This window comes from Phallusia mammillata, chromosome 8, assembly GCF_965637545.1.
Source record: "Phallusia mammillata chromosome 8, kaPhaMamm4.hap1.1, whole genome shotgun sequence".
Lineage (NCBI taxonomy): Eukaryota > Metazoa > Chordata > Ascidiacea > Phlebobranchia > Ascidiidae > Phallusia > Phallusia mammillata.
In genome coordinates, this window is record NC_137259.1 from 3,533,755 (window position 1) to 3,561,273 (window position 27,519).

Genomic DNA, 27,519 nt, shown 5'->3' on the forward strand with positions numbered 1-27,519 from the left:
TTCTTTGTTGTACAGAAGTGTGGAACAAAACATGACGAAACAATTCTAGAACGAATAAAAAGTGATTGTTCCCAAACAATGGATAACAACCAAACGATTCTTAAAGCAGCATTTTGTTCTCTGTTTCACTTTAAATCCTGCATTATTTTTTCCCCGTTTTGATAAACAAATAATTCAAACCAATAAACAAACTTTATTGTAATTATTCTCTCAAGCTTAGAATGACGTCATCGTCAAATTATGACGTCATTCCATCGCAGGGTTGACTTTGAGACAAGCTTCAACCCCAGACGAGTATATTTTTGGCCAAAAGACGATTGGACCCTTTATTAAACTTCGGTTGTTTCGCCGACTTTGAAACGTACAAAGTCGTGAACCTGCAAAGAGTTAAACTGCAGCCAATGTGCGACTGACACGTCACTTTCGAGCAAAAACGGTTGTTTTAGCAACTCATCACTATTTTCGTCCGACGGCAAAACTGTGTATGAGACTGTTTCTTCAGTATTTTTGCTGCCATCTTCTTCTTGGTTGGCTTGTTGATTTTCGTTTCCATCAGCAGCAGTTACGTTATTTTCGACAGAGCTATCTTTTTCAGCCGTGGTGTTATTGATATCTTCACTAATGATGTCATTTTCCATTTGCGAAAGTGAGCTCTTCGGCACTTGAATGGTGACAGGTTCTAAGATTATTTTTTGGGTTATTTAGTAGATATGAGGCTAAAGACATTTCTTGGCTTATGCAAATTAAAAAAATGCTTTTAGCAGAAATCTACACCATACCTCACTGCAGACCTACATTTAGCTAATTCCCGATAGGTAGCGCAAAGAGCACTTTACCCATTTAAAACGATATATCTCCAAAAAGGCTCACGGTTAGGGCTATTAGGGTCGGGGTAAGGTATAAGCATTTAAAAATTCAATAAAACTAGCAGTAGAACTTAGTTTCTAATGTAATATGTTCAAAAACTTACCTACTATCCCTACCCCTCTTTAGATGCTAAATTAATAATTCTGCTTTTTGCGCCACTTATCAAAAATTAGCTCAATGTGGGTCTGCCTTGAGGTATGGTGTTAGTAGCTCTACCGCTTTTAAGAAGCAACTCAATATATGCTGGAACGGTGCATGTTTATTCCATTTTTTCAGTTTGGCCAAATAGAAAATATATCCAGCAATAATTGGTATTCGACCTTTTACACTGATCTCTATGTACTGTTTAGTAAATTTTTGTTGCGAAACAAATGTTTCTGCTACATGCCTATACGAAAAACAGGGTTTATGATTCTAGAATTCGATTTGGACAAACATTTTCTTGGTCTCAATGTTAAAAAAAGTTAATTGCTTATTGCGAATTAAATACTTATAACGCTTGACGTACCATGATTTGCAAATTGCAAAAAAATCGACAAAATATACATACTAGGTGAAGTTCCAATTGAAGTGGGTTGCATTCCAACAATGTGTTGAGCAAGCTGTGTACCTCTCAGTTTAAACATCTTTTGTGACATGGCTTCATCTATGAAACACACAGATTACTAAACACATATATTGATTGGTGACAAACAATGTATTGTACCATCCCCAGTTTTGGAATATGCAATTATGGACCCGTATCCACCAAAAAGTGGATTTGCAATTCTTTTTGCAACTAACATGCTTGGATGTAGGTAATAAGCCAGGGATTGTTCCGGTGGTGGTGAGAGAATTGTAACACGTCTGACAATAATGTTTTCTTTTAATTTTCCTGCAAAAATATAACATGTAAATATTGAATACAACAATTTAGAGCAAAAATGTTTTCAGCAAATTTGTGGTAGCTAAACACTTACAAAAATGTTTGTTTAGACAAGTGGTTCTCAAACTTTGTGACACAATGCCATTGGACACCATTTTCCAAATGGGGAAAAATAAAGCATTTTTTCTATTTCTAAAAAAACTTAACCAAAGAAAAGACTTCTTATATATGTCAGTGATTTTTTGATCAGTGATGTGATAAAAGTCCAACCAACATCTCCAAAGGTGCAGTTTGATTGAAGTTTGAAAACCACTATTTTGGCAGTTTCCTTTAATAACAATACACTACACGAAACTTTGGCAAGACAACAAGCTAGCCAGTAATATATCATACCTATAGTAAGTGCAATCAAATCCTTTATGCTTCTCTGCTGGTCAGGTATTTGTAAATTTAAGATGTCATCTGAACTAATTGAGAACTGCAAGAAAAAATCACATAAACAAACTTTTTTGCACAGACAAGCATAAACATATTTTAGTAGTGCATTGCAATACATCTTTTGAAGATGCAACTTTTTGTTTAATTTGTTGTCAACAAGAAGTTTTGATTGTCAATTTCCATAGAATGCATCTGTACTACTTTTTTTACCTTTCCAGGTTGGTGATAATTATTTAGGGATACTTCGGCAATCGTTTTCAAAGCGTCTTGAAATTGGTCAGTTTTTGCCACGAAATCAGTTTCACAATTCAACTGCAAAACAGCATAAGCATCAGTACATCAGAGTAATCTTCTATTTCAAACAAATGGTATAGTTTTAGTTTTACCATTTTCCAACAAAGCAATCACTTACTTCCACAATTGCTGCACTACTTTTGTTGGTAACAATAGAAATTAAACCTTCTGAGATATCTTGTTTTCCTGATGACATTTTTGCCCATCCCTTTTTCTTTGCAAGTTCCACCAAATATAGTTCTGCCTAAATATCAGAAAAAAATATTACAATTTGGATTGTACTCTGGGGAACAATAAAGTATTGTCAAATGTCAGCCTTTTGCAATTTCACTCAATCTACTTAGTTGTTAAGCACATTAGAACATTAACTAGACCACCAGGATTAATATAAACTCTAGTGACGCCATAGGCATGTTCAGTGTTTGTGATAATTCATAATTCCTTGTTAAAAATGACAGCAATAGTATTAGACAAAAATTGGCCCTCTTTTTTCAGTCATGAAAATATGGTAGGCCTACCATAGTTTTTTTGCACTGTGTGATATACCCTCAAAGTCATTAAATACCTTTTCCATGTCATATCCAGTTGCCTTTAATGCTTCTTTACAGCTGATGAAAGGGTAGTTTGTCTTGTTTCTGAGTTTCATTAGAATTTGTTTCTGTGATGTCGACTGCTTTGCCTCGGCGGACAACATGCGTCTGGCATTTCCGATGAGAGAAACTCTCATCAATAATGTTGATTTCAACATTTTGTTTTTACTGCAAAATTAAGAATACATTTTTTTTTCTTTATCCACCACAGTTTCAGTCAACAATTTCAAGAATTATATGTAGATTTAATTTATTGGAAAAATGACTTGACTAAGCAAGAAAACAAACGAACAGTTTATAAAAATACTGAAATAAAAATACCAGCCTACACAATAAACAATTATAATCCCAAAGTTAGCAACTTAGCAGCATTCAACCAAAACTAAAAATTTACAGGAAGTATGCTATTTAAAAACTTGTCATAAACATTTACACACAAAACACTGACATAGGTGGAAATACTGTAAACTACTGTTGTAGCACACTTTTTAGTTAAGTATGTTTTACAGAATTTACGCAGTTTTTCATACGTTTAAAAGGCACAAATATTTCGTAAGCATCAAATGTTTGTAACGCATCGCTGCACAACACACATGTGCCACTTTATAGAAATCTTACAACTTATAAATAAAAAAATTAATCTGTACTTATAATCAAACCACAACTGCCGCAGAGATCAAAGACATTCTAACGCAGATGTTTCAATATTTGCTGCGGCTGTACTGAACTACAAATCACAATACTCTTTTTTTATGTTATCTAGCTGTTAATCATTCGTTTGCCTACAACCGCAATGGAAACCAAGTATTTTACTCCTAGTAATAACAGATTTGCTACTAGGAACGGGCCGAGCCGAGCTAAAACCCGAGTTCTCGGTACCAAGCATCGTTGTTTTTGATGCTTTGATGGTACTCGGCCGAGCAGTTGCACGAACTGAACAGAGCATTAAATTGCATATTCGTGCCCTGCTAACATACGAAATTAGTGCTTCCATAGGGTATCCATGAACAAAATCGACTTTTGAAAAATGCGTTATAAGGAGTGGTGGGCTCAGCCGGTTCGCACCAGTTCTATAAAACCGTCGCGCGAAATTTATGAGATCAACGAACCGGTTAGCATTACTGGTTACTGTCAATGGACTTTTTGTAACAAAACCGGCTGAAAAATATGACGTTTGTGATAGAACCGACAAAAAATTTGAATCCCACCACTTGTTATAAGGTAAAAAAAACTTTTAGGGTTTGCACAGTTTAATACACTGCTGGTTACGTAACGTAAGGACAAAACTAACGTGGAAATGGGAAATGTGAGATGTTCGGTGTTCGACCAAACAGACATACACAAAACTCGTCTTTAAATCGCTTCCACTTTTGCTGTTGGCAGTGGTATTTTATTGTCATTAAAAGTACACAAAATGTTATCACCATTGTAAAACCAATAAAGTGGAACACCAATGTAAGATGGCCAGTTTGAAGCATGTGACTGTAAAATACGACGTAAAACAAGAAATCAGATGTAAAGGAGTAATGCTTTACATAGACGTCAACATAAAAGGATGCCAAACCATAAAACATGATGTACTGGCAAAGTCAAATGTTTCTAGGCATATGACAATTGGAAGGGATGACAACATTTCCTTAAAAAACTGTCACAATTATAAAAAGAAACTCAATCTTCTTGTTCGGCTTTGGCCTTCTTTTTCTTTTTCTTCTTTTTTACCTGCCATTACAAAGAACAATGATTTGTTGTGACAAATTAAACTAAGAATGAAAAGCTTTGGTTCCACTACATGTTTGGTTCCAATTTACTGGTACAACCTGCTCTACTCCTAGTACAAAACCACTTTATTTGAAAAAAAAGTTTGTACCTCTGGTTCTGCATCTTCTGAACTTTCAACTTTGACAATCTGTTGCAAAAAAAGTGTTTGTTCATTTTACTCACATAAGTTTTGCACAACAAAATACTAACCGAAGTTTCAGGAGTTTCTGAAATTTCAGATTCCCTTTTTTTCTTCTTTTTCTTTTCCTTTTTCTGTAAAGATTTTAAAATATGCATAAAATTGTAAAGTTTAACTTGGCTCTTTTTATGTTTGTTTTTCACTTACGGATTTTGTTGGGGTTTCCACAATCGATGTTTCTTCTGCAACTGAAACTTTCTTCTCCTTTTTAATCTTCTTTTTGGGAGGTTGTTCAAGGTTGCCATCAGCAACTACAAGACTGGGTTTTTCTAAATAAGAATTGAATGTTAATTTGTCAAACAAAATTCCAGCTCTTGTGAACAGGATTGTAAACGCGGTGCAAAAATTCTGATCGTGGGACAAAGAGAACTAACACCCATTTAAAACAATATATCTCTAAACATGTTGATGGTCATGGCTAATTGAGATGGGGTAAGGCATTATCATATACAACAAAACTAACAGTAAAACTACAATTCTAACCAAAAATTTAAACAAAACTCCCTAGCTGAAAAACATTCCTAAAAAAATAAGAGCTTTTTGTGCCACCTACATAATTTAGCAAAATGTGGGTCTGTCAGGAGGTAAGGTGTTAGTTAGTTCTTTTGTTAAATGATACAAAAATGCAGTATTTACAAAAACGCATATATTTTACCCCAGAAAATGCGCACATAATTTTTTTGAGCTTCGTTAAAATTTGAATTTTTAAAGCATAGAGTTTTTAAATAATAAAGAAGACAAACCATTCTCTTCCTCAGATTCATCCTTTACAGTCGTGTTTAGTTCTTGAATCTTTCGTTTCTTTGGTGCAGGTATTGTGGAGTCCTGGGCATTGTCGTACATGCGCACCTTCGGAAAAAAACTTTATAATTAAATGCATAGCCAAAAAAGAGGTGTAAATTTGCCAGGAAAGACCAAAAGTTTGGTAGCAAACACAAAATAACATCTGACCAAAACAACAATCTCACCTCACTTTTGTTGACCCATTTATCAAACTTCCCTTTTCCTCCGACACTGAGTCTTTTGGAGCCTCCTTCCTCTAATGCCCTCAACCTTTGTTCTAGACTTGCACGGTTTTCTATTCCCATTTCTGTTGATGTTTCTTCCGCCAAAGCATCATACCTAATAGCCAGTGCACATTTGGCTGCCAACATCCGAGAAATTTTTCCCTGCAAACAATTGTTATTTAAAATTTTTAATTTCATGTTGCCAATCATAAAATAAAGCAAGCTGATAGAAACTTGTTTGTGCAACCTGAAAGAAACAGATTCAAAATAGTAAATCCAAAAATGAGCTTGAAATAAAAAGCAGAGATAACCAAATCACTAATTTATTTTTGCTGGTGTTCTATAGAATTCACACCAATGTTGCACAAACAAAAAAAGGACTAATTTATACAATAAGATGATCAACAATAACAAGCTCACTATATTTCGATCAAACTTACTTCTTTAAAAACAATTAAAGCAAAAAATTCTAGCTGGAAAGAATTTTGTATGAAACCAGTATAATTATCATCATCAACTAGCAAGGCAACAGGAACAAAAAAGCATTTTCGTAAGAGCACTAAATTGAATAAATGAATTATTACCTTATTTTTTGGGTTTGTTTGTCCAACCAGTGAAGCATGGTAGATTAAACCATATTTTGGTGTTTCTTTTCGTGTCTTCAATGCACGAAACAAAGCCTTTTCAGCACCCAAAATTTGTACAGTTGAAGACGGATATTTTGCTAAATTCAGCAGCGAGCCTAAACAATCACCATTTGTGTCAAAATTCTGGAGAAAATGTTAAATGTTGCATAAAGTTATTACCTGCATGTGCAATTAATCTCGCTCCAACCAGTTCACCAACAAGAATTGTTAAGTTTGGTGCAATTGCCATCATTCGATTTTTCAAATAGTCATAAAGTTGACCTCGATAGTCGGTAATCTCAATTATCTAAAAGACAAACAACTTGACTTTTGTTACCCTGGTAATTACATATAGATAAACTTTTTTTAAAAACATACTTGCTCAGCCAAGTATCGAATGTTGCAAATGTCTTCATCAGAAATTTCTGTTCCCATAGAGATTTCAGCCAATCCCTTGACCTTAAAAATGATAAAACCAGTTATTGCAAAGGCAATTTTGATATTGTCTTCGTTTTTCCATTAGTCAAGAATATATAACACAAGTTCAAAAACCTCATAAAACCACAATTAAACCTTGTGAACTCTTACTCTTAAATGTACATATGCACAGCACTTTGAGACAGAATCTGCTAACATTTTTACCTGCTCTTCAATTTCCTCTGGAAGCATTTCTGACATGTCTGTCTTCGAGGCATTAGTTCGGAAACCCATTTTTTTGATAACTTTTGCAAAGGCCAAGTGATCTGTGACCACCTTCCCCAACTCTGGAAAGTGCCAACCATACCATTCTCTACATCTCATCACATAGTTGTTCAATTCCTTATCTAGGTCATCAAGCAATGCTACAAAAGGCAAACATTGATTACAAACTAAAGAAAACACACCAAAATTTAGGAAATAAACATGCCATGATACTATTAAATATATTGTTTTACTTTAGGTAACAAATGTAAAAAATTGTTTAATTTACAAAACAACCATAATCGTTTTTATGCTATTTACAAGCATAAACAGAAAACACACCATTTACATGTTCAAATATATATAGGCAATGACCAAACGTGCATCATAGGTTTTTGTACTTCAGACCATTGTTAACATCGAAACTACATACTGGTGATGTGAATATAACCAACTTACAAATGGCTTGGACAATCATTGTGTCAACTTTGTCTGGTGAAAACTTTAGTTTATACCGAGACAAGCTGTGTGCCAGACCCAATGCCATTGCAGTCATATCTCGGGCAGGTAGACCTGAACATAACAAATACATTATTACAAAGGAACAAAAAAAAACATGTCAGTTCAACGTACCTGTTATCAAGCTGTCAACATGAGCACGAATTCCTCTCATAACCTCCTGAACAGCTGGACTATATATGCATGGTAGGTTCACCTTTTCCTACAGACATACAACATTTCTTAGCCAACTCATTTTGTGTACAAAACAGTGCTGATATGATGGTAGGTTTACCTTGATGGCCTGTCCAAGTTTTGCATCAGCAACAGCAAGGTTTTCGTGGGCATCTTTTGCAACAATCTTTTTGAGAATCTTCTTTAATGGTTTGCATAATTTGCCTTCAACTGCTGCAGTTGTGGCTGCAAAATGAGATATGAATTTTTACAAAAAAACGGAAGTACAGGAGGGCAGAACAGCCACAACAGCAGTGTAAATCACTAACATTTAATTCGTCACATTTAGTTGCTTCAGCAACAGTAAGCAATTGTTTGTTTAAATTCAAAGGCAAAACAATTTGGAAACAATAATTTATTTGACATTTCAAAGAGCCATATGTAAAGCAGTTGTGCTCCAGTCTGCAGAATATGGCAGTTCCTGGCAAGATCTCGGGAGTATGGAACCACTATGTCCCACATGTGCATAACCTCCAAGTGCACGAACAAGACCAATTTTACCGGGTACAATGCATGGGTTAAACAGGATCACACAGTAATTTGTGCTATTATAACAAATGGTGTTGTCTGCAGCTGCCATATTCAGCAGACTGGGATGTGATAACTGTTTACCACTCATGACTTTGCATTAGGGTTCCTCTATTTCTCGAGAAACGAGAAATTAAAAATCCATTTCTCGAGAATCTCGAGAGTCTCGAAATTTTTATTTAGGCCGATTTTGTAACAAAAACAAACAAAGAAATTTCTGACTGTATGTTTTTTCGCTTCTAGTAGCGATCGCAAGTAACGATTTGCCAGCAAATCAGCCAAAAACGAAGCGACTGTTGTAGATGTTACGCAACCAGGCGTGACTTCTGCCTGGTAAAGGTGAAAGTTTAGCAGCAACGCACATCAAAAATCGCTGTTTCAGAAGCAAAATAAAAAGTTATGTGCCCAGTCCGCTCTAAAGGTGAGTTTGTTTAAGATACATGACATAACTTTTCTTGAGACATTTTTATTAATTTCTCGAGAATCGAGACTTGTTTTTTCGAGATTTCTCGAGAAGGAACTCTACTTTGCATAGATACACACATTTTTGGTCATCTGATGCTTTTTGTATAAGGTTAAACAGCAGAATAAATTTATCAGCAACAAAATGTTATTTATCTTTACCTGCTAATGCTTCTGTGGTGTCTTCAAACTTTTTGAAGTGTTTTAATTTCAACCTGTAAACAGAACAAGTTATAAATGCATACCTCATTAAAATACACTTAAAAAAACTTGTAGGTAACATTAACACAGGTAAAATAACCAACAGCAGGGTCGTAGCCAATTGAATTATCATTTGGTTCGGAATATCATGTTTAAATACAGATATTGTTTGGCAACCTTGACCCAAACTTACAAGTTTGATGCACCCTCGGCAGTGCTAAAATGTTCTTGTATTTTGTCTGCAACTTCTAACTTTGATTCGTCAAGAACCTGGAAATGTAACAGAGTGCCAATGATAAAAACTAACAAACTTTTTGGGCAAAAAAAACGGAAAAACAAACCTTGAAAATGGCAAACCCCGAAGGGGACTCGAACAAAACCAGCATAATTACTCGGTTCCCAAGTATCTGTCTAGATAAAGAACTCCTAATGAAAATCTAAAGATTAACTACAAAGTAAATTTGCAGCAAATTTAGTTCAGAAAGCAATAACTAGTTAAATTTCGCATCAACAATCTATTACCAACACGTGCGCGATTGCCGCAATGCATGCGTTCACAACGGTTGGCGTAAAAGTCCATGATTTCTATTAAAACCTTTTTCCGAAACGTAAATCATAGCTGTTACTTTTATTCGAAACTTTGTTACGTCCTTTTATCGAAGAAAATTTATCAGTTTACAATTCATACCCACGAATTTAAGTGTTACTTTTATTGCGTATCGTTTTCCTTAAAATTCCTAAAAAATATTTTATGTTATTAACCCAGCATGAAATGTAACCAAAAATTCATAGGCGACAATCAAACCTTTAGAAACTAATAAGGTTCGTGTAAAAACAAAAACTGTGGTCCTACAAAAAACCTTTGCCACAGCTCACAAGAAAACGATGTATATTGACACAAAAACAAAACAACTAGACAATACAGGTTTGCGTAGATCGCACAATATACAAGAGAACAGTGGAAAAATAAACAATCTCATGAACTAATCAAAACGCACAGTTGTAAAAGCACCAGTGCAAGCGCAAAAATACAGAAGATATATGAAAACCAGTGAGATAGGACTATTTGTGGATTAAGATTTAAACTAGGTAATGAATAGAACCAGAAGTTATTTGAAGCAAAAATGAAAAAATAAGATTTGCAATTTCAGATTTTAAACAAACTCCGAGAAAAACAAACTTGCAACAGAAAATGTGAAGACACATATGTTAAAATGAGCACCAAGAACCAAGGTATCAAAAATATATCTTAACCAAATAAACCTACAGGCTTGAAGTATGTATTGCACCTAACAACTTTGTTTTATGTTTGTTAGGAGAATATGTCTGTGTCCTCATAATACAGCGGTGACTCGATGTCATCTGTGATAGCAGAGGGAGGAAGCCTTACATCCAACGGTGTTTCATATTGCAAGTGGTCTCCATTGTACAGGGGTAAATCTAAATGGATATTTTCTGAGTGTTTAACTGGTTCAAAAAAATGTTAAGAAAACATTTGAATATCTAAATAAGGCTTTCTTACCCCGGACGGTACCTTCCACCTCAAAAATTAGGTGGAGGCATGTTTTTTATAAAAAAATTGGAAGTCATAGTTCCTTTTAAGCAAAAATATTATAAAGGTCAGTCAAAACTTTTGTTGTGTCAAACTGTCCTAAGAAAAATCCGAAAATGCTAGTATTTTGGAAAAACAAAAATTTCTAATTTATTATGCTTGATTTTTTTATTACCAAAATTCGGTTCAAGAAAACCAGAATATTGTATTGCCAAAAACAGGGTGTTTGGCAAAAACGCTTCGGCCCATCTAAACTTTCTTTAATATTAAAATAAGTAGTAGATTAGTGACTTAAATAATGCATCAGTAAATGTGTTGGTAATCCATCCAGTATTAGCTAAACAATGAAAAACATAGTTCAATGTCAACAACTTTGGTGAGCTACACCAGTGCTCTTCAACCTTTTTGGGTTTGGTGAACCCTAAAAGTTGTTGTGACAAACTCGTGCACCCTGTTTACTTAAAAGATATCCTGTGGTAAAACGCAATATGAAAAATAATTTTGCATATCATCATATCCAACACTGTCAGTGCGGTTGACATAAATTAAAGTCAATCCGCACTCAGAACAAAACGTCTTTTGACATAGATATACATCAACTGCACTGAAAGTGTTAGACATCAACATTTTTAAAAAATACAGAGGTTCATTTATACATCAGTTGAACCCTAGATCTTTTTTCTAATGTCCTGAAAGTCAAATATTAATGGTTCATTAAAAGTTTGTGATGCACCCTTGTATACCTTTTTGTATTGGTGCACCCCATGTATATTTTGGTGAACCATAGGGTGCACCGTGCACACTGGTTGAAGAGCACTGAGCTACACTACAAAAAATAGTTTTTTTTTTCTTTACCTTCATCTTCTTCATCCAAATTTCCATTTGGAATTGTGGAGTAATTGGGTGATTCTAAACAGTCCACTACAAGTTAACATTCAATGAATAAATAAGTTTTTATAAAACTCAGGACATGCCCTACCTTTTTTTCCATGCTTATAGACCAGGTCGTCCGGGGGAAGCATTCCATCAAGACTAATAAAATAAATAAGAACAACAATTTAAGTGTTTTAAACATTTTTGGGACTGTAAAAGTAATCAGTGGATGAATTGGGCTGAAATTTTACATAGTGTACAACAAATATCTATAATAAACTTGAATTATAGTACACCAGGCCAGTGGTTCTCAAACTTTTTTTTGTTGCGATGCCTCTAGAAAATTGAAACGGAACTATTCTGTGACGCCCTTGGAAATTTGAAACGATGCACCAGGGCATCGGACGCACAGTTTGAGAACTACTGCACCAGGCCCATTAAAGGCTTTGTACAAAACCAAGTTGGCCTTCTAAACATCCCCATATGAAGGCATAGGCTAGAAAAATGTACCCTGCAGTGGGATTTAAACCCACAACAGAAGTCTTCCCGGGACTTGCGCTTTACCAGCTGAGCTACTGAGCTTCGGTGGTGAAACTGCTAAAAGTTCAATCACAAGCACAGTTTCCTGCCTTGTATGCTGCACATGTCAACTTCAGAGTAGGGAAAACCCCAGTTCGATCATTGATCAGCTAAGGCAGTGGTTCTCAAACTTTTTTTGTTGCGACGCCCCTGGACAAGTTTTTCTGGACTTGCGACGCACCAGCAAATAAAAGTTAATGAGAAAACTTATTATTAAAGTTGGGTTTATTGATACAACAACAAAAAGCCACGAAACAAAACTTTTTTGCAACGCCCTTGGAAAATTGAAACGACGCACCAGGGCGTCGCGACGCACAGTTTGAGAACCACTGAGCTAAGGTGAACATACACACATACTGGGATCGGCCATAAAGCATTCATGCAAACCAGCATCCACAGCATACTAATGCATCAATCATAGTATGTCAGGTCCATTGAAGGCATTATACTGAATCAACCTGGTTTTCCAAGCTTTCCCAAAAGGCAAAACATGCCTTCAATGGACCCGGCGCCTTATGATTTGTTAATGAGCATGCCATGATTGCTGGTCTACATTAACACTTTAAGGCTGATCCCACTACATGTGCTGCATGCTCACCATAGCAAAACTTGAGTTAGGTTGAACAACTCTTGCGTTTACAAACAAAATATGTACTCCCTTAATGAAAGGGGTCCCTGTGGCAGAACAACCAAAAACAAAATGTAGTTCAACGTACTTCGCATAAGGATTTTCTTTTGAATCTATTTCATTTGTGAAGGAATCATCAAAAAAGGTGTTCACATCATTTGTCTTCTTCAAATGAACTGCAAATATATTGTTTCAAGTGTATTGCAAATGTAAAAACATGCTGAAACAGTTTTCACAACTTACCCTGTTTCGGTTTTTCAATGTACTTTGGTTTTGTTGACTTCTTTGTGTTAGATGAAGGCAAATGTGCACCTTTTGCCAGTTTGTCCATTAGAATCATCAAGTGTTTCTTTAACTAAGAAACAAATAAAGAAGCTTTATGAAGTAGTGTGCAACCATTTAGGCTAAATACTACCATTTTAGATATCAAAAAATTTGGTTAATCATATAGAGATAGTAAATCCTACCCATGGCCATTTGTCAAGAAGACAGTCCGGTTAATCACAGTAAGTGATTATTTGCATAAAAAGGTTTGTAAATCAGTTTTGTGATAAACCAGATATGCCTGCAATTGGTGATGGGCTGTAATGTGCACAAAAAATTGCCCAAAAAGTGAGAATTCGGTTTAGGTGCTCATTTTAGGACCTTTGTTAAACTGGTACAAAAGATCTTAATAGAGGGCATCTCTGTCTTAAATGCTATATTAGCTAGCTGCTGAAGTTGAAATTATAATGCAGTAAAAGTTGGTTAAACTGAATTTGGTTAATCCGGATCTTTGCCTAATTCGGAAAAAACTTGAGGTACAAATGACTAGTAATGCAGTAAGCGTAAGACTTGTACTAATCCACATGAGTTGATCCCAATGTTTACCTAATCTGGGCAAATTTTTTGATCCAATTTAACCAAGGTTTACTGTAAATACATTTTGCCCCAACTTCATCATCAGTCCCTTATTCAAATAGAAATTTTTATTGAAATTTAAAACAGATTTTTGTTGGTTCATTTACTATAAAAAAATGTTGTAGTGGGTTAAACAAAAAACAGTACAAATGCGAGAAGACACTAAAACAATATTTACCTTAGCTGTATCAAGTGGAAACTCGACGCTATGTTGTGCAGAAGTGACATTAGGATCTCTTCCTGATTTGGAAGACATGGAGGTTCGGAGAAGAGAAGTAATCCCTATGTCCACCATCTCTTCCCAACCCTACAAGTAATCAATAAAATGTACAAAAGCAATCTTTCCTCTAAGACTGTGTGTACTAAAAACTTTTGAAGGTGTTAATTGGGTTTTAGAGAAACCAGCAAGCTTGTGAACAGACTGCTAATAGGGAAAGTATTTTTTCAGGGACAATATTAATTCTTCCATTTTTAAATATTGTTTGGTTATTTATTCCAGAAAAGTTTTAGGAAGGAGCTATCCTTTTGTCCTTGCTACTCGAAAAGCTAGAATAAAAAATGGTCTTTTACAGTTGCAACTGTCCACGGTTGTGGGGCCTGTGGGTCAGATCATTCTGGGGTCATACTTTGGGAGGATCAACTTTTGATAACTAACTAACACGTGCGTAAATTTGAATACGTTAGAAGCACTATTTCTTGACCAAACACATGAAACAAAACCAGCATGAGACAAAAATCGATAAAGGGGGACCTATAATTACCATATTGTTTTTGTTGTATGTTTGGTTAACACACAAAACAGCTGACAAAGTTTCGGCTTCACCCTCTGAGAGTTCGCGCCACAATGTACACAACAGTACAATAAGTCTTGTTGCTGAACTTAAACTACAGGAACACATTTTCAAAGCTTCTTCATTTTCTGTCAAAGCATCAGCGACTGCTAAAATCTGTAACAAAGAATAGAACCCAAAATTACCACTTAAAAAATTGAAGAGCTTTAACATAGTCAAATTAAAGCAAAATCTTGTCCTTTATTTTATTTCTTACATTACAAAAAAGTTAATTGCGAAATGGAAACTTAAGACATGTCTGTGTGTACCTTAAAATATATTTTTTTAAAGAAACAATCAGTAAAATTAGGTGGTATTAAACACTGCATAATATTGCATACAAACCACATAATACTGCTAAAAGTGTATCTGAGACCAAATTATATCTGTTTTTATAAACCTTCACTCCAACCCAAACACCCCATGTCAGCACTTTCATATGTCCTCAAATTATAAGTTTGCGTTAGGTATTTCTGTTTATTAAATGTGCATTACCATGGGGTAACATGTAGTATCATATAGTGTGATCAATTGCAATTAAACTTTAGAAAATGGTGTAATTGGAAAGACAATTCAACATTTTTGGGGATAACCTAGTTCACCTGTGTGTGGGTTCCCTCTAACAACGTATCGAGACAGTTTAAAGGTGCTGGGGTTTTGTCTTTAAATCTTGACAGGAGTCGTCGCTGAATTGCTCGGAACTGTAAAGCTCGCTGCTCGAGAACGAGACGAATTTCTTCTCTCGTGACACGAAGCTGCAATATTTAGAATTTTTCATTTTAGAATATTTTCTTTCAAGTAAGTATTCTTACACAAATTCACAATCATACCTGATAGTGAAGGTCGATTAAATGTGCATATTCCTCTAGACTAGGTTGATCTTGTACAGTTAAGTGAATGTCAGGTCTTAATGCTCTCAGTCGATCAACAAGTTCATTTGTAATCAACCATAGACCATCATAAGTATCACACTGTACTCTGTATCGATCTGTAGTAACATTACAAAATAGAGTGTTATTCGAATTGTATCATTATTGGGTAGTTATTGATCTGAATTAAGGTAGTTTCTATCAAGAGTCCATATGAAACACATGTTGTCCGAACCATTGTTATTCAATTAAGCAGGGGTCGGCAATCCCTGGCATGCATGCCAACCTTAGCACGCAAGGTGATTTTTCATGGCATGCCAGCTGATTTGCGTGTTTGTATTAAAATAGTAATTTGCCTTGTTACACTGCTTGTTTACAGTTTTTTATCATGCCAATCTTAAAATCCAGCCTTACATGCACAAACAGCTCTGCCTTTTCGTTATTTGATATCAGCTGGCACAAACTATTATTGTTTAAAAAAATGTTGGCACACGAAGTCATTACCACATGGAAATAACAAGTAAATTGGCACATGCCGCTTAAAAGGTTGCCGACCCCTGCAATAGAGCCTCACTTGGCCAATCAAATTCAGATTAAGCTCTGCAGTTTGTAAAAATCAGACAATTTATGTGTTTTTCCTATACCCGCTTTATTATTTTTGACACTAAATGGCATTCATGATGCCAATAGATGCTCTATCGTGCAACAATGGGTTTACTGCATATAGCAGCAGTAGCAGTAGCATTATACTGTGGTAAATATGTACTGAATCTAGTATTGTTGCTTACTTGAGGTTTTAGAAGTTAGAATTGTTGCTTTTGGTCCACTGTAGTATTCAAAACCTATGCAATGAGGTCCACTGGTTTCACAACAAAAATCTGAAAAACGAACACACCAATAATCCCACCACAAAAATCAAATTGTAAACCATATATTCTGTTACTGTACATGTATCAAGAAAATTCAGCATAAAAACCACTAAATCGGTCACTGTATTTTATTTGTTTCACAAAAAACAAATGCATTTCGCTTTTATAAGCATCATGAGTGTCTGAAAACAACATTAAAAATAGTTTAATCATAAACATTACTGCCAAGGTAGTGGTGTATATAGAATACATCGTGTAGACGTTTGTACTGATGATGACAACAGAGATTGTCGAAACGTCTACACGATGTATTCTATATACACCACTACCTTGGCAGTAATGTTTATGATTAAACTACTTTTCAAGTCCGTGCATAGTGTTCCTAAATATTAAAAATGAATCTGATTTTAATGACCCTGAATCGTCGCAATTGCTTTACTTGAAAGGAGATCTCATTAACAAGAAAAGATTTACCACTGCACGTGTACATTATGTTTTTCAAATCGGTCATGGTTGTTTGAAGGTTGTGTTCGTAACTCTTTTCTATTATCTGAAGTCTGAACCAGTTCTTATCTTTGGAATGTATTTCCAACCAGTCAAACAGTTACTAGTTAAAACAAATGGCAAATGCTATGTAAACAACACACTTTGATTTTTCATACCTGCAAATATCTCCATTAAGTTTACACAAGCCATGTTGCTCTCTAGTGTCACACGGTGGTCCAACTTCTTCACAGGGGCGGCATTTTTGGCAACCAACAGTAAGGGAAGCTTTATAGTCGCCATAGCAACTTTAGGAATACCTGTAGGAGAATATAATGTGTTTAATACTTATGCTTTTAAGACTAAGTAGTTCATCCAGTTCATACTACCTGTGGTTTGTTGATAGTGCACTGTTACATCTTGAGATAGATATGAAGGAACGAAGTCTTGACGAAGGTAGAACGCTGGTCGAATTGATGGTGGGTGCTCACTTTCAGCTAAATGAGTATAAAAGGAAAAAAAATTGACATGAGTTTAAGCAGCATTAAGTTGCAGGCATTGTCTTGCGAAAATGTACACAAAATAAAAGGCAGCCATTTTTGTAAAAAGATACTGACTTGGGAATTTGATAAAATTTACAGCATTTTTTGAAAACCAAAAAAAATGGTGAAAATAACGGCACAAATAGACGTAAAAAGCGACATACTTTATTGTTCAAACGTTTCGGCAAATGCAAAAAAAAAGGTTTCAAAAATTAAGTTGGTTTTATATATTTAACTGATTCCTTGTAAAAAGAGCAAATCCAAATTTTGTAATGTTTTCGATTTGTTACAAATAAATATCACAAAATTACAAAATTGTGGTCCTCTCAAAGTGCAAATTTTAACATAAACATGCTGTTGTGAGCCAACTATGTCAAATAGGAATAAATTTACACTTAAAAAAGTTGTGTAGGTTAGACCCCCTTGACAAAGTAGTACTAAATGTGTTAAGTGATCTCATAAAGTCGATTATTACCTCATACTGTTCAGACAATAGCCACTTACTGAGCTCTTGAAGTGAAAGTTGTTGAAGTGTGCAGTGGATAGCTGGGTTGCTTTCAATAGACAACTGAACATTGGTTACTCGACGATTCACTTTCAACAAAACCTGCAATGCCAACAGATATGTGCTAAATATACTAATAAATCAGCCCAGATTTTGTGCATTACAAAACAATAACATTGATCATCCATGTACTAGTTATGCATAGTTGTGCTTCCTTAATTGGGTGTCATTAGAAATATTTAGGGAAACACTATTACAATTTAATACACCTTTTGCAAACTTTCATCAGATAAATGTCAAAACCGACAAAAACACATATAGAAAACTTTGAAACAGGAATACATAAATAGGTCAGAAGCACAAGCCAGAGATATAAGCCTTTCACAGTTTAATTGTACATAAAAGTGCATGAGATTTCTGAAATTATACTAGAAACGTAGAAAGGAAGCTTTTCTTCATGTAAAAATATGAGTGAATCCAACCAAAAGTCAAAAAATGGTTTAAATACTTTAAAATGGATTAACCTGTAACCACGAAACTCCTGGATTATGAATTTTAGTAACATCAATCATTTTTTAAATTCAAAAAAATCATGTTTTGGTGGCCTATGGGTAAACCGCTGGGTCATTACAACCTAAACTATGAGAGGATCAACATTGAATAACTAACTAACATGTGTGTAAATTTGAAGCACCCTTTCTTGATCAAATGCATGAAACAAACCAGCGAAAAAAGAAGTGCAGTTAATTACACTTAAGCAGAGAAAAATCTCAGCTTTTATGCTACAAAGACCTATGGATTATAATAAGCTTAAGTTAAACAGCAATTATACCTGAACAGAAATTGATGGAATTTCTGGCCCTGAATATTTTGAAGCTGCCTGTAACGACAAAAAATTATATTAAAAAACTGAAAGTTAGCACTGTAATATGAAACCTACTGATTTTTTGTCAAGTATTTTAGGAACTTCTACAGAAACTTTTAAGTCCTCTGTTTCCTTTTTTGATATTATCACATCACCTGTAAGCATAAAAATATGGAAAATTATAATAATAAATTAAAGAAAATTTAAGACATTTGTAGAATTCAAATCTTAGTATTGCCAACAACCAAAAATGGTAAAAAGTTGACCTTGAGTAGACTGCACTTTTGCAATAACAGTATTAAGTTTGTTTAATCTTTCGTCAAGTGTGCCAATATCAATTTCACGCTGTTTAGATCTTGGTAGACTGAATATTGTTGGTGCTGTGCCAAGAAAACAACATGATACTTGGCAGGACTCATTCAAAAGGACAAGTAGACCATTGGTGTCTCTGCCGAATGTAAATAAATGATTGGAGAATTTTAAACTAGTAATTTTGAAGTTTGAAAAATTTACTTTAAGTTTTTCACCAAAACAATACAGAACATTCTTGAAAAAAAATGTGAATAAAAAGTGATTAAGTCACTTTCCTAATGGGGTTTCCGTTAGTGGCAGTAATATTTTGCATTTTAAACAACCATTCTTCAATATTCCGGTGAACAACCTTACTTACTTAACATAGAAAACTTATTTATTTGTTACATCGTAAACATAACTATTCCTTTGACAATGTGTGCTTTAATCTAATTTTAGTTAAGTGTTGTGTTAATCCTGAAAAACCGACAAATTTTTTTTAATGCTTTAAAATTTAAACTGAAAATTGCACTTTTTACGCAAAACCCTGCCTAATATGACCAAATATGGCCTACAACAATTTTAGCATTTTAACATTAAACAAAGCCTTACTTAAAATTGCCAATGGCCAAATTGTTCGGAGATGTTCTTAGTTTTGCTGCCCATTTCATTTTCACATTATCATACACAAGGAGCTGTTGGGAATGTGTGCAAATTATTGTTCGGATAGTATCACTTTCGCTGGAAACAAGTGCTTTAAAACAGGACACATTGTACTCAAACTTCTTCATAAAACGTAACTGTCCAGACTCCTCAAGACAGAACAGTGCCCGTTCACCTGAAAAATGGTAAACCTTTTATTTACAAGTCTTTCATTGGAGAACAGTATACACCTAGATACTAACTACTCAAACAGTTTTCAAACTTTTTTTTGAGGGGTTCACTTGATTACTTTTCAGGAACTTTTTATTGTCAGGGCCAAAGGTAGTTTTTCAAGTGTGCAAGGAGCCACAAAAAGCGAATTAAAAAGAATGCAGAATAACGACAAACAACAAGAATCTGAATAGCTGCAGAAAGTTTAGTGATTTTGACTTATGACACACAATACGATAAAAATTACCTTTGTCAGTATTTATTCTCGATAACAGATTGATTGGGTTGAACAATGATAGTGTTTAAATATGCTGCATTGTAAACTTTTAAGAATAGTAAATTTTTGAAACATTGATTTTTTGGCTATTGTAGCATTTATGGTAATAATAGTGATTTTCTGAGGTCTGATGAGGGTCGCAAAAAAGTAGTTGGGAGCTGTTAAGACCATCCCTTGTTAAGAAAATTGTCTGTTTAATCTGGTTAATAGCATCAGTTGTCTGTAATAAGGTTTTTTGGTTGTCATTTATAAGCTGTATCATCTAAATTTGGCAAACTGGTAATATGATGAACCAAATTCATCTGAATATTATAAACTATGTCAAATATAGTAAAGATCTTAAAGCATAAGGAGAATCATGCTAAGACTAACAACACATAACAAAAGATTACCTAATACAACGATCACAGATTTTCCTGTTGATAACTGCAGGACTACAATCTCCAATACAAACTCTCCAAGGTTAAATTTCCAGTCAACCTGTAATGGTGTTAAAACATTACTCAAGTTGTTATCCTTTGAAATTCAAGGCACAGTTTCTACTTACAGTGATTTTCTTTCCACTTGCCATGGATTGACTTTCTTCTTTTTTGCTAGAATCTGTTGCAACTGCCAAAACCTGATAGCTGAAAAGTTTGATATGAATTTTGACTTTTTACAACAAGTTTAAAATACATATATGAGCTATTGCTGCCAGGCATTATGTCAAGTTTATAGAGCTCTTCTGGCAAATGGATGTTTAATATACATGCACAAAAAAGAACTGGGTTCAAATTTACCTTAATCAAGCAATATATTATGATGCTTGAAAAGGAAAATTAAGCTGGCAGTTTTCTGGGTGTTTAATGCTTTGTAATTAATGTTGGTCCTATACCATTGCCACAGATTTTATGCAACTTATACTTCAATTGTGCGAATAAAACAATTGAAATTTTACCTGTAAGATTCAAGAAACATACTGGATGAAACTGTCAAGAAAGAATCAGTTCTTGGATTAAAGCAGATTGGTCCTGGGAGCAAAAATCCAGGCAAAAAACGTGTGAAAGTAAAAGTCTCATGTTCAAATATCGATAAAGCTCCGTCCATTGATTGAACACAAATAAAATCTTGGTCTGAAAAAAATCAATAAACATTTTAATTTTCTAAAAATATTTCCTAAACACCAAATTTTTTAGGACAATTACACACACATATTTCACCTAAAAACTGCAGCATTGCAAAATATTAATCTAATTTTTTCAACAGTCAAGCATAAACTTGTTTTTATTCTACAGGCAATCCATTTCAATACACTACTTTCCACTGGTGATTCTATTTTATTAGTTAGTTTATTCTAGATTTGACAAATTTTGTTGTTACTGCTCTATACCATACATATGAGTTATATACATAAAAAAATAAAAAAAAATAAAAAAATAAAAAAAACATAAAAAAAAAATATGTGGTTTCTTGAGTGATCAATTGTGCTCACAAGATCATGGGTTTTACTCCCGTCCACTTGTGTTTCCCTAAGCTAACACTTATGGCATTGCTATAACCAAGTGAAATAAATAGGTTGAACTAATTTGAGTCTCTCTAAGTCGAAAATAAAACAGGAAGCTAAACTGTAGACCAGTGGTTCCCAACCTGGGGTTCGCGGACCCCCAAGGGGTCCGTGAGATGGTTTCAGGGGGTCCATGTGGAGGCAAACATTTGTAGTAGTATTAACAACAGTACAATATTTTTAAGTTCCCAAACCGTTTTTACAATCCTGCATCTGAGTGCAAACTGTTTATCAAATCCTTGGATCAAGAAAAACTTGTGATTGTTCGTCCATTGTGACATCACAACATACATTAACAATAGAATTCTTTGTGCTTTGTTTTAAGTATTGTACACCAAAAAACTTATCTCTTTGTTGCATTGACTGCTACAGTACAGAACCTTATTAGGACTGTGAAGGTTGATTACAATTCTGCCCCCAAAAAAGTATAATAACGTATAGGTATAATGAATGAAGGAAACGAAAAAAGACTAAATTACGTTGGGGGTCCGCGGACCGATAAATTTTATAAAAGGGGTCCGTGACTACAAAAAGGTTGGGAACCACTGCTGTAGACTGATTGTGAGCATAATGTAGTCAGGAGTTGTCTGCACACCAAGGATAAAAAGAAAACAAACAAAATGTTAACATTATCAAACAAATCTAAGCAAAAGGCAACTTTTTATACTTTGAACTCCTCCAAATGGACCATATGTCATGTTAGCTGCTGTCCTCTCCAATTTATGCTGGTACACTTTATCCATTTTATACTGGTTTCCATGATTAATGGCACCTTCACTCATCGAAACTTTATAAACCACCAACAAGCGTGGATGTAACACAGCTAAATGGAGATCAGGAGACACTCTGCAATAAGATTTGTTGTTGTAGCAAGGTGTTATAATGGTAGTAATTAATACTGCATGGGACTGCATGTTATCATTAAATAGGCAGGCGGTAAGGACATAAAAATGATTTTGCAAAAATTATTATTTTTGTGGCCTTTTGAAACCGCCTCACAGTTAGAACTATTCTGGTTGGGTGAGGGTTTGTAATTCAAAAAAACACTAGAAACTGTTCGAATTGATCCTTGTTAGGGCTTGTATTTTACATTTCACACACCATGTGGCACTCTAAGCCAGTGGTTCCCAACCTATGGGTCGCGACCCAAAGTTGGGTCGCCTGAACATTCTGTTGGGTCGCTTGTTTTAGTGACAATTACAGCATCTACTTTTTGACACCTCGTAGCGTTACTTTTATATTACCCAAGGGCTTTAAATTGTTGCCCAATAACAACTTCACCACAACTTGTCGTGATAATGGTTAAAACTGTTTGTGATGTCATAAAGTGATGTGTTAGCTCACAGAAGAGCGTTGTTTGGCTAATAATGCCTCATTAGCTCCAAGTTCGGAATAAATGGAAATGTTTGGTCGTAAAAAAAAACAGCGTTTGTTCGTTATAAGGTTACTGATTTGCTAAACTGGCATAGTAATTTTCAAAAAGCTTTCCCAACTTACAGACAAAAATACAACTAAAATAACATGTCCATGGGTCGCGAGAAACCACAAAACTAAATTTTGGTAAGTATTTGGGTCGCGTTAAAAAAAGGTTGGGAACCACTGCTCTAAGCGATATAAGGTATTATGCAGTGACATGGTGTATGATGCGGAATTTAGTACCACCCTTGATATAACAGTGTTTTTAAACCACTGTTTTCATCTACAAAGGTTAACAACTACAAAAATTATAACTTGCAGAGTAGTTTTTTTTTCACAAAATGGGAGTGCATTTCCATAATCATTTGCTGGTTAGATTTGTTTTTGGTTAATTTTGATCTAATAAATGGAACAACTTACGAATTAAACTTTCCCGCAGCCAACTGTAATATTGGTAGCTGTAAACTCATTTCAATCAAAACATCATGTGCTTGATGAGAGGACTCACTAGTGGGTGCATACATCCGTAAAATTCCTTGATAGGATCCGGTGATAACTTTACCTGAAATAGTTAATAAACAAATGTCAACAATTGCACTACTTAAGACAGCATTTAAAGCTTCACTGTGTTATAAACATTAGAATAAGGAAATTCAAGCTTTTTATCATGTAATTTCAATTTAACAACCCTATTTGTTTAAAGGCACAATGTTTGAATTTGCGTAAATTTTGTGGCAGCAACAATCTGTACATAACCGCCACTCAGTTAACGGTTTTTGTATTAATCAAAGTCATGCACAGCATAATAGAAATATGAATCTAAAAAAGTGGTTACAATAACTTACATAGGCCATCAGAGGAATTGTCTATATTTGCGACACAAAGACAACCATGACCACATTCCTCTCCAAGTGATTGATTGCTGGCCCACCATTCATTGGTTTGAAATAATGACATGGCTTGCTTATTATATGGCTCAGAACATGTCAAGAAACAAAGCGTTTACCCTAAAGCAACCTGGTAGCATGGAAACAACGCCATTAGAAATAGGAACATAGTTTTTCACAGTAGTTATAGCATTCAAGATAAATTTGGAATATCAAAGATGCTTAGGTCTACACAATTATTGATCAAAATTAGAACCATTTGTGCAGTATCAAGCCAACAACTTTTAAAAAATCAGACGGTTGCCTATAAACAATACATATTTGTTAAACCAGGTTTTACATGCTTTAATACAGCAATGGTTGTAAAAAAGAGTCTTTGGTATATGCAAGTAACCTGTCAGTGTGTTGCATATGACTTTTTTATTTTTTCAAACGTTTAAATGGATTTAAGCGATCCTGACTTGATTGTGATTCCGGTTGTGATTGTGGAAAAGCCCAGTCATCGATCACATGACCATTTTCAATTCTATTATTATGTGCAAAAAGGTCTCGGCCTCCAATAATTTTTGGTGGCTCCATGGACTGGACAGTGTTGGTCTGAGAGCCACTGTTATAATATGTAGGAAAAACTTTCCTAAATTTTTTAAAGTTTTTGATGCCGGATCCATTGTCAACTGAGGAAGACTTCTTTTTCCGTGGGCCAACTACAAGAGATACATGAACAACTTTCATAAGGTCCTTGTAGGGTAGATCTGCATCGAAAGTAATAGAGTCTGATTTTATATGAACTTGTGAGCCAAATTTTTCACCAATCTGTGAGTTTACTACAGATGACATGGGCTTTACTCCAGTTCCAGGTATTGTACTGTCGTCTACAGCCTCCTGTTTAATTACTTGCGGCATGAAATTTGAACCCTGCATTTCAACCGGTGTTTGGGGCACTTCTGTGACCTTGTGCTGGTCTTTTGGCTTGTAGTGACTTGAGCTTGTAGTGACTGATTCAGGTTTTGAGGGTAGATCATCATCTTTTTCTTCATATAGTTTCAGGCTTTGTGCTGCTGAAGTTGTGTCTGTCCACAAACTATCATCCGCAATACAACTGTCCGGAAGGTCATCCAATTCATTATCGCTAATTTCTACAACTTGTTTAGTTTTTGAACTCTTCTCATGTGCAGATTCACTTTGGACTTTTGATAGCATTGTGTCATCTCTTTGCATATCTACAGGCTTAATTACTGATTGCTTTCTTTTGGGTGCTGGCTTGGGCTTCTTTTTGGTTTGATTTAAATCAAGTAAAACATTTTCATCATCACTTGAACGTTTAGGTACTTTACTAGCCCTTGTGTCCGAGTCTAAAGCACGTTTTCGAGAACTTGACTGTACAGTTTCTTTTACAACATCTTTGGTTGAAGGAATAACATCTGTTTCTGTTATGTCTATGTCAGCTGTTTCCGGGACCCTTGACATCGATAAACTTGTGGTGCTTTGCGGACCTGTTACATTCTGCGACATGCATACAGAGGTCCCTGGGAGTTGAGACAAAGTAGCACTAGTAAACGTTCCATCAGGAGGAAGGTCAAATTTAGAGTTGCAGTACATTTCCGTTGAACAATACAGCAAAGCAAGGCCAATTTCAAACGCCTGAATAAACCTTGAACTAGATTCGATCATTGTTTCTTGAAGTCTTTCGAACAAGTTTTCTTTTAGTAAACCATTGGTTTCAGGGGATAGACTCACCACAATTGTTTTGTCATTGGAGATGATTGTAAAGTTGAACTTTGAGTCATTAGCAAGCAATACAGAAGCTCCAGCTAAAGAGCAAGTGTTCCCTAGGCGATTAAATTGCACATCACTTAAAAATACAATTGTCTTGTCATCAAATAACTTAGAACGGTTTACATTTTGTGCAAAAGAACACTCATTTTTATTCAAGCCTTCATCTGCTATTTCAGGAACAAAATCATTACATACTGGCAAATTGACCTCATTTGAACTTTCTGAGGCCTCAGCAAGTGCTTTGAAGAATTCACAGGTTACGATTGGAGTATTGCTTGCCAAAGCTTGTGTAACTTTTACATTTAGAACAACTTCCTTCATAGCAAGATGGGTAATATCATCTGACCAAGTCTTCACTACTTTGCCGTTAAGCTTTTTAACATACTTTTCCAATTCTACTTGAGCAGATCTACCAAGCTTTGAATGCACAACAACTGGAGATTTTGTGTCATTTGATTGCACATGAAAAACAGATTTTAGCACTCCAATTCGAAGAACATCTTTGCCTGAAAGTTCCACTTTTTCATTTATTCGTGTGTATTCAATTTTGTGCACATCCGTTCCTGTTTTAACATCTTTTGCAAAAAACGTGCCATATTTTGATGAATCTTTTACAAGCAACCCTTTTCCATTAGCAGTAAGCTGTACTGTGCAATGTTTTCTGCTTACAGATGAATCATTAGGGATGTTTATGTCTGCATTTTTTCGTCCACAAATGTAAACTTTTTCAGGAAGAATTTTTACAACAATATTGGCAGAAACATCATCAGCTGATTTTAAAATAAACATTTTTACTTGCCCTTGGCCCGAGGCAGCTTTGTCTGTTGTACGTAAAACAGAAAAAGAATTAAGTTTTTTGAAATAAAAGTACTTTCAATGGTCGGAATTGTTGGTACAAATTACAAACACAAATCAAAACATCACCACAATAAACAATAAACAAGACAGAAAATTATTCAACCGGCGGGTTATGTTATTTTCACAACGAGTAAGACGAAACTATCAACACAGAACAAAGATGTGTTCGTTGTGATATTCGTATCTTATCAGCGAATTAAACAAAGTACCGACACAAGAGTCCAAAAACAATTATTAGGAAGAACAATAAGTACGCAACCGCAGTTGTACACGCTGCAGTCTCTCCAATTCCAGATTTCCAGTACAGGTCAAATATGTTGTAGTTTTAAATAAAAACGATTCACCGTGAATGGGCAACTGATAAACGTTTTTTGTTTTGGTGAAAATGCGGACCCTTGGGTTTCCATGGTTTGTTCGTCATCACGTCGATTCGACCCCAAAAAAATACGATTTCTGTGGGCAACAGTTAAGCGTGTCTGTTTTCACTTGTTGGCAGCTCTTGAATTCGCAATCGCATTTCGTAAGATGTTTCCAGAAGCAAATTCGGTATTGGTTTTCTTTGCCAGTTAAAGAACGCCAGCCCAAAGTGTGTTGATCTTAAAGGGGTTGTTTTGTGCGTAAGATCCACATTTAAGATGATGGTAAACGAGTCAAAAGTATTCAGTAAACTCGCTATAGCTTCGTGCGCGTTCTCTTCTTAACTGTTCGGTTCGAAATGAAATAAGGAACCATCTGCTGGTTCCTGTTTTAGTGGACCTATATTTGCAAATCCTAATGTTTGTAACATTGTGAGATCGTTTGAAAAAAAGTTTTTGTAACTATTTAGTTATCTAGGTAACTAAAAATCGTAAATAT

The 27,519-nt window shown here is 35.0% G+C and overlaps 4 protein-coding genes across 5 annotated transcripts; all 4 read right to left on the reverse strand.

Annotated features, from left to right (window-relative positions):
* Window positions 1-173: 173 nt before the first annotated feature.
* Window positions 174-3,252, reverse strand: LOC145203734 (elongation factor Ts, mitochondrial-like). The gene is made up of 7 exons (XM_080076017.1): window positions 3,030-3,252; window positions 2,583-2,708; window positions 2,381-2,482; window positions 2,126-2,210; window positions 1,574-1,741; window positions 1,418-1,513; window positions 174-679 (listed from the first exon to the last, which is right to left on the reverse strand). The coding sequence occupies exons 1-7, from the start codon at window positions 3,210-3,212 to the stop codon at window positions 330-332; spliced, it is 1,110 nt and encodes a 369-aa protein (XP_079932143.1). The 5' UTR covers window positions 3,213-3,252; the 3' UTR covers window positions 174-329.
* A 1,160-nt stretch (window positions 3,253-4,412) lies between these two features.
* On the reverse strand, window positions 4,413-9,767 carry LOC145203731 (nucleolar protein 58-like). The gene is made up of 16 exons (XM_080076014.1): window positions 9,590-9,767; window positions 9,442-9,518; window positions 9,210-9,262; window positions 8,119-8,243; window positions 7,959-8,046; window positions 7,785-7,898; window positions 7,287-7,486; window positions 7,023-7,103; window positions 6,825-6,951; window positions 6,603-6,760; window positions 5,980-6,180; window positions 5,755-5,860; window positions 5,159-5,280; window positions 5,023-5,085; window positions 4,922-4,960; window positions 4,413-4,773 (listed from the first exon to the last, which is right to left on the reverse strand). The coding sequence occupies exons 1-16, from the start codon at window positions 9,632-9,634 to the stop codon at window positions 4,723-4,725; spliced, it is 1,650 nt and encodes a 549-aa protein (XP_079932140.1). The 5' UTR covers window positions 9,635-9,767; the 3' UTR covers window positions 4,413-4,722.
* Window positions 9,768-10,122: 355 nt separating this feature from the next.
* LOC145205236 (protein PTHB1-like) lies at window positions 10,123-24,174 on the reverse strand. Of its 2 annotated transcripts, none has more exons than XM_080077906.1 (23): window positions 23,989-24,174; window positions 23,564-23,705; window positions 22,395-22,573; window positions 21,122-21,296; window positions 20,732-20,810; window positions 20,577-20,664; window positions 19,647-19,872; window positions 19,010-19,191; window positions 18,819-18,898; window positions 18,711-18,758; window positions 17,878-17,980; window positions 17,221-17,328; window positions 17,011-17,151; window positions 16,268-16,357; window positions 15,441-15,598; window positions 15,213-15,365; window positions 14,542-14,727; window positions 13,959-14,087; window positions 13,124-13,235; window positions 12,969-13,056; window positions 11,780-11,832; window positions 11,656-11,709; window positions 10,123-10,688 (listed from the first exon to the last, which is right to left on the reverse strand). In XM_080077906.1, the coding sequence occupies exons 1-23, from the start codon at window positions 24,098-24,100 to the stop codon at window positions 10,561-10,563; spliced, it is 2,814 nt and encodes a 937-aa protein (XP_079934032.1). In that variant the 5' UTR covers window positions 24,101-24,174; the 3' UTR covers window positions 10,123-10,560. The 2 variants fall into 2 exon arrangements, with proteins under 2 accessions (XP_079934032.1, XP_079934031.1); XM_080077905.1 differs by having other exon boundaries at window positions 11,656-11,721.
* Window positions 24,161-27,407, reverse strand: LOC145205238 (nibrin-like). Its single transcript, XM_080077910.1, has one exon. The coding sequence runs from the start codon at window positions 26,593-26,595 to the stop codon at window positions 24,451-24,453; it is 2,145 nt and encodes a 714-aa protein (XP_079934036.1). The 5' UTR covers window positions 26,596-27,407; the 3' UTR covers window positions 24,161-24,450.
* Window positions 27,408-27,519: the final 112 nt, after the last annotated feature.